Source organism: Enoplosus armatus, chromosome 4, assembly GCF_043641665.1.
Source record: "Enoplosus armatus isolate fEnoArm2 chromosome 4, fEnoArm2.hap1, whole genome shotgun sequence".
In the NCBI taxonomy this organism is placed as follows: Eukaryota; Metazoa; Chordata; class Actinopteri; order Centrarchiformes; family Enoplosidae; genus Enoplosus; species Enoplosus armatus.
The window spans coordinates 655,001-662,500 of NC_092183.1; the positions used below are offsets into that span (position 1 = coordinate 655,001).

At 42.4% G+C, this 7,500-nt stretch overlaps 1 protein-coding gene across 1 annotated transcript in view; it reads left to right on the forward strand.

Annotated features, from left to right (window-relative positions):
• The window catches only part of grin1b (glutamate receptor, ionotropic, N-methyl D-aspartate 1b), a 43,959-nt gene that overhangs the window by 29,030 nt on the left and 7,429 nt on the right, over positions 1-7,500 (forward strand). The window contains exons 14-20 of the mRNA XM_070903741.1: positions 196-314; positions 475-587; positions 668-816; positions 1,171-1,328; positions 1,509-1,670; positions 2,804-2,913; positions 3,247-3,392. Of these exons, the coding sequence (XP_070759842.1) occupies positions 196-314; positions 475-587; positions 668-816; positions 1,171-1,328; positions 1,509-1,670; positions 2,804-2,913; positions 3,247-3,392 (957 nt within the window). The remainder of the gene's footprint in view (positions 1-195; positions 315-474; positions 588-667; positions 817-1,170; positions 1,329-1,508; positions 1,671-2,803; positions 2,914-3,246; positions 3,393-7,500) is intronic.

Sequence of the window (7,500 nt, forward strand, 5' to 3'; positions counted from 1 at the left end):
TAGGTCCCTCTGGTTGGAGTGGGGGGGGGGGGGGGGTACACCTGGTACTGGGACCACAACCAACTGATAGTTTAATGAAGTGTTAACTCACAACAACAACAACAACAACAACAGCTGATGAATCCTGACTCACTCAGCTCATGTACATGATGATGATGATGATGACAATGGTGATGATGTGTTTGCATGTTTTAGGAAATCCCTCGCAGCACTCTGGATTCATTCATGCAGCCGTTCCAGAGCACACTGTGGCTGTTAGTCGGTCTGTCGGTCCACGTGGTGGCAGTGATGCTTTACCTATTAGACCGGTTCAGGTAACCACATGATACAACACAGTACTACACAGTACTACACAGTACTACACAGCACGATACAATATGATACTATACAGTACAAAACAGTACTATAAACAATAAACAATAAAATAATACCATATGATGTTATATAATAAAATGTACCTATGTGCCTCTGCAGCCCGTTTGGAAGGTTTAAAGTGAACAGTGAAGAAGAAGAAGAAGACGCCCTCACCCTGTCCTCCGCCATGTGGTTCTCATGGGGAGTACTGCTGAACTCTGGGATAGGAGAAGGTTGGTTGTCCTCTAATGGGACACATGCTGTCCTCTGTGTAAAATAACAAAGTAATAACACCGGTGTCCTGTCTGTGTAGGAGCTCCCAGGAGTTTCTCAGCCAGGATTCTGGGTATGGTGTGGGCAGGTTTCGCTATGATCATTGTAGCATCTTATACTGCCAACCTGGCAGCCTTCCTTGTGTTGGACCGGCCTGAGGAGCGCATCACTGGCATCAATGACCCCAGGGTGAGACTCTGTCAATGCTCTATTCTATTCTATTTAAAATATACTTACAAAAAATATCTACAGATAAAAAAGCACAAACAAAATATGGTGCAGAAGTCAAATGGAACCCTCAAAGTAAAATATTCGGCTGACTTGGAAAGTTCTGATTCGGGTAAAGACCTTATTCCTGCTGCTTCAGGCTGCATGATTTTGATTGTCCCATTTGTTCCATTTTACTCACCCAGAATGCACCAGGAGGAATCACCCAGTAAGGCACACAAAGACAAATGTCCTACAGGAGACGTTAATCTCTGACAGTGAATATTTAAGTTGATGTCTGACCCTGTGTTCTGTGCTGTACTCTGTTGTTTTTAGCTGCGTAACCCATCAGATAAGTTCATCTACGCCACAGTGAAGCAGAGTTCGGTGGATATATACTTCAGACGGCAGGTGGAGCTGAGCACCATGTACCGGCACATGGAGAAACACAACTATGAGAGCGCTGCTGAGGCCATCCAGGCCGTCAGAGACAAGTAGGCTCTTTACACACTCAGCAACCTGAAAAAATATTCCTGAAGTTAGTCGTTGTACCTCAGAGATGTAATGTGATAGTATCTGTTGTTCCGTAGACTGGTGTGGTCCACCTGCTTCTATCTCTATCGATCTCCGCCTCCCACATGCCTAATGTTTTCTTGCCCCCCCTCCTCCTGTAGTAAGCTTCATGCCTTCATCTGGGACAGCGCTGTGTTGGAGTTCGAGGCGTCACAGAAGTGCGATCTGGTGACGACAGGAGAGCTTTTCTTCCGCTCTGGATTCGGGATTGGAATGAGGAAAGACAGTCCGTGGAAACAAAACGTTTCTTTGGCTATTCTCAGGTAAAACCCCCCTAATGGTGATCTACTGACACCCCACTGAGACCCTACTGATACCCTACTGACACCCTACTGATACCCTACTGACACCCTAATGAGACCATACTGACACCATACTGATACCCTACTGACACCCTACTGAGACCCTACTGAGACCCTACTGATACCCTACTGAGACCCTACTAACACCCTACTGATACTCTACTGATACCCTACTGACACCCCACTGAGACCCTACTGATACTCTACTGACACACTACTGACACCCTACTGATACTCTACTGATATCCCAATGCCTTTCTTATACCTTACTGATACCTTCTGATACCCTTTTAATACCTTTTTGATTCTCTACAAATGCCCTCTGACACCCACTGATACCCTTTTGATATGCTGCTACCCTAATCATACTGATATCCTGTCTGATACCCTTTATATACCCCACTATTTTCCTTCTAATACCCTGCTGATAAGCTTCTGGTATCTACTGACACCCCTCTGACATCCTTCTGACACTTGTGTTTTTAATACCCCACTGATTCCCTTGTGGTACCTTTTGATACCTCACCGATACTTTTATGGTACCCTATTGACACTCTACTGATACCCCACTGTTTCCCCTCTGATACCCTTTTAGAACCCCACTGATACCTTGCTGGTACGCCACTAATATCCTTATAATACCATATGGAACTTTTGATCTCCTACGGATTCACTATGGATACCGTTGTGATACCCTACTATTGATACTTTACTGATACTCCCTATTGATACCCCTCTTTTGCTCTATTGATACCCTACTTATACTAATAGCCACTTTATATACATACACCCTAATGATACCGATCTGATACGTTTTTATACTCCACTGACAACCTTGTGATACTGTGCTGATACCCTACTGATGCCCACTCTGATACCCTGTCTGACAGCCTTCTGAAAACCCTACTTGATACCCTTTGGATATCTTTGTGAATCCCTTGAGATAAACTTTTGATACTGTTACTCTATTTATACCCTCCTTATGCTCTTCTAATGCCCTGCTGATACCCCGTTGGCCCTTGCTGTTACCTGACTCGTCACTGCTACATATTTAACCATACATACATGTTATTTATTTCGTTGTCTCTCCTCAGCTCTCATGAGAACGGCTTCATGGAGGATCTGGACAAGACGTGGGTTCGATACCAGGAGTGTGACTCCAGGAGCAATGCCCCTGCTACACTCACCTTTGAGAACATGGCAGGTAGGAAACAGACCTACAGACTGGTGTGAGACATGGTGGTCCAGTGGTTAGCACGGGAGGTAGAGCAGGGTACAGCGGGTTGGGGTTCGATCCCCGGCTGATCCCCGGCTGACCTAATATTTAGTGTGTGTGTTACGGTTGAAAAGGGTTATATAAGTGAAGTCCATTTTAAAACCTGGTCTTCTGTATGAATATTCAAGATTAAGCTTTTAGATTTCATGACTGATTTAAAACATGTCGCCCAGCTCTAATGTGCAATCGTTCTGCTTAAGAAGCATTAAATATGATTTGACACCTCACCTGGTGTCACCTGCCATCACCTGTCCTCCTCAGGTGTGTTCATGCTGGTTGCTGGTGGCATCGTCGCCGGAATCTTCCTCATCTTCATCGAGATCGCTTATAAGCGACACAAAGACGCTCGAAGGAAACAGATGCAGCTCGCCTTCGCTGCTGTGAACGTGTGGAGGAAGAACCTGCAGGTACCAGACTCTACTCTACTCTACTGTACTGTACTCTAACTCTACTCTACTGTACTCTAACTCTACTCTACTGTACACTACTGTACTCTACTGTACACTAACTCTACTCTACTGTACTGTACTCTAACTCTACTCTACTGTACACTACTGTACTCTACTGTACTCTAACTCTACTCTACTGTACACTAACTCTACTCTACTGTACACTACTGTACTCTACTGTACTCTAACTCTACTCTACTGTACACTAACTCTACTCTACTGTACACTACTGTACTCTACTGTACTCTAACTCTACTCTACTCTAACTATATTCTACTGTACTCTACTGTACTCTAACTCTACTCTACTCTAACTATATTCTACTGTACTCTACTGTACTCTAACTCTACTCTACTGTACTCTAACTCTACTCTACTCTAACTATATTCTACTCTACTCTACTGTACACTTCTGTACTCTACTGTACTCTAACTCTACTCTACCGTACTCTACTGTACACTATTGTACTCTAACTCTACTGTACTCTACTGTACAGTACTCTAACTCTACTGTACTCTACTGTAACCTTCAGTGATTCTAACCTGCTCAGTTCTCTTTTCTGCTCTGCTGTTCACATTATTTTATTTTACTTCCTAGGGACAAAATGTTTGAGCTCAAAAATATAATATTATTTATATAATATTATCTAATATTATATATTTAACAAAGGAGGAAGGGCCCTCTGTATCTGAATGTTATAATAATCTGTTTGATGTCATTAGTTCACATTTCTGGGCGTTTATCACCATGAACCTGTCATTACAGATCATATTTAACTTCACTGTAGGTCAAAGGTCAAAGGGTTAAGGCTGATGGAGGGCCACTGAGACAGTTTAACTTGAGATTAGCTCGATCAGTGAGGGGATGAGAATTGTGTTTAGTCTTTTTACTAACAGACTGAAAAAGAAAGAGACGGAGTGACGAAGGAACATACAAACCCTCCAACATGCTGTCTGTTGATCTGTCTGCAGCGTCTGTCTCCTGTTGAGACGGACCTTTTGTCTTTCTACAAAACCTGAGCTGAAGGAAATGAACACGGCTCTGATGTCATCCAGCTGTTTATTCTCACCTCTGGATGAAATAAAGTAGCACAGCAACATCAGAGGACTGACTAAACACATTATTGCATTTATTTCAATCCTCAACTCTCTATTCATTCACACAATAAGATATATTATACATTACATTAATTTCATAAATACATTAGTACAGTTACAGCCCAATGCAGCTCAATTATGACAACGTACAGCAAACACATCCTTGATGAATCTGCTGATTATTTTCCTGATGACGGAGAGTAAAGCGTCCTGAAGACAGGAGCGACATTAAGATGTTCTGTTTACTGTCACATAAGACAAAGAGAAGCTGAAACAAAACAATGTTAATGTGAACTTAATAATGCAAAATGTGTATTAATACATATATAATACTTTAATACTTTAGCTTTAATGACAACAGATCGTCATCTTCTAATCAACACATTAAACTGTCTTAATAATGATGAATAATTTCCTTCTCAGCAAAGAAAAACAACAAATTAGATTCAGAGAAAAAGAAACATTGCAGCTTCAGAACTTGATGAACTGTTACTTTTAAAGCCAATAATTATAGATTTAATTTAGACAGAGCATTTTATTTAACACTTACAAAACAAATACAAACCAACTATAATTCTGAAAGATGAGGATTCAGATAAACAATAAACTCAGCAACAACAACTTTCTATGAAAATGTACATAAATCAGAAAAAAGTAATTTACTGGACCCAAAGACAGCACTCTTCAAACAGGAGCATCCTCACTGAGTCGAGTCTACGTCCTGAGTTTCAGACTGTCGGAGGCCTCAGGGGTTCAGACAAACCTCCTGTTCACTCAGTCGACGTCTCTGATCCGTGGAGGAGGAGGACTCTGCTGAAGGACAGCTGCAGCTGTTAACCTTCTTTAGGTCGGAGACGTCCACACGGAGCACGTTGTTTCTTCAGGACACAAAACATAAAAGCATCATCGACAAAAACATAATCTTGTTGTCGTGGGAATTTCAGGAAAAACAGAAGACTGGCAACAAGGGAGTAGTTCTTGTGGTTTTATTCACGTCTGCAGACGGACGGCCCATATAATATTTATATATATGTATATATACATATAAAGGTTATCTATATGAATGTGAGTCACAGGTCTCTGATCTCAGACCAGAACAACACAACAGGAATTCATTTCTGTGTTTCAGATCAAAGATTAATGTGTTCCAGTTGTTGTTGTTGTTGTTGTTGGCTGGTCTGAGATCAGCTGAGTGAAAAACACCCAGAGGACAAACAAACACACACAGTACTACACAGGACAGCACAGTACAGCACAGCTCTACACAGTACAGCACAGTACTACACAGTACTACACAGTACTACACAGCACAGCACAGTACTACAACGTGCTATACAGTACAGTTCTGTAGTATTCAGTGTTGTATTCAGTGTACTCTTCTGTAGTATTCAGTGTACTGCTCTGTAGTATTCAGTATACTGCTCTGTAGTATTCAGTGTACTGTTCTGTAGTATTCAGTGTACTGCTCTGTAGTATTCACTGTACTGTACACTAGTACACAGTACAGCACAGTATAGCAGAGTACTACATAATACTGCACTTAACACAACTCTAAAGAGACATGAACCGTGATGACATGACAGCATGACGTCACATGACACGTGACATCACACATGAACACGAGCGGTGTCATGTGATGCTGATCTACGGATGGTGTCCCAGAGTGAAAGCTGGCGGGCCTGTGGCACAGCTAACCAGGTGAAACCATCAGGTGCAGCTCAGAGGTTCTCTGCGTAGTAACGACACTGATTCTGCATTAGTAGAAAATTGAACAGCAGGAACCAGTTCAGTTCAGAAAGTCTTTGTTCCAGATGTTCTGCAGCCTCGTCAGCAGCTGGACAGAAACACATTAATAATCATCGCTTCTCTGCCTGGATTAGCACTTCAAACACTAGCCGCTAAAGGCTAACTGCTCATAGAGGATGATTAGCACTTCAAACAGCTGTGTTTCAAGGCGAGGAGTTAGCAGAGCAGGATTAGCACATGAAACACTGCAGCTCTGAACTGGGACAGGAAGTGCTGATTTCAACCAAATCACTCGTCCAGACAGACCAACAGACACATGACCGTGTGAAACCTTCACCTTTCTCTGGCCTCAGTCCTCCATGTGCCATGATAGAAGAAGAAGTGTCTACAGTCCACAGACAGATCAGAATCAGAATCAGACCAGATCACAGTACAAATAATATGAGAAGGAAGTTCCTTCATCAGGATTTAATTTTTGATCATGTGCAAACTGTATCCTGGTGGTAAAAGCTGAATAAAGCCCCTTCAGACAGGATAGACATTACAGAAGAGGTGGGGGAGGAAACTACAGATTACAGGATATGGTCTGTGGTGGACATGGACATTCTGCAGGACAACAATAAAAGCCTCCTCAGGGGGGCGCTGGAGAGTTGGGGGGGGGGGTCCAAAGATACTGTGGGAGGTGAATTTGAGTTAAAAATCCTTCTCAGAGTCACAACAGTCAGATGTGAACTCACAGACATGAAACACATGTTGAATCATTCAGAGTGACGTCCACTTCCAGAGGACATCATCATCTCTGATGTCCATCAGAACAAACCTCCAGAAATCCACTCAGACATCAGAGAGGAAAGACGCTGCAGAACCTGCTTGAGAATCCTTCTGTTTTTAACTTTCCTTCAGTGTCTCAGTGATCAGTGACAGTTGTCTGTCCGTCCATGAGGACACTGCAGACAGGAGCTGCTAACAGCTGATTCAGCTGCTTTATTACAGACAGCATAGAGACAATTTGACTAAAAATACAGGCTTTTTTATGTAAATTAACTCTTGCCAGTCAGCTAGTTAGCCGGACATGCTAACATTAGCAGATAAACACACAGTTCAATCCTTTTCTCACACTTTTGCTCTTGTGTTTTTGGTTTGATAAACTCTTTGATTGGACAGTCGCTGTAAATAATAACGTGTACATCATCAGTGAGCTAAAATCTCTCCAGCTACTGTTA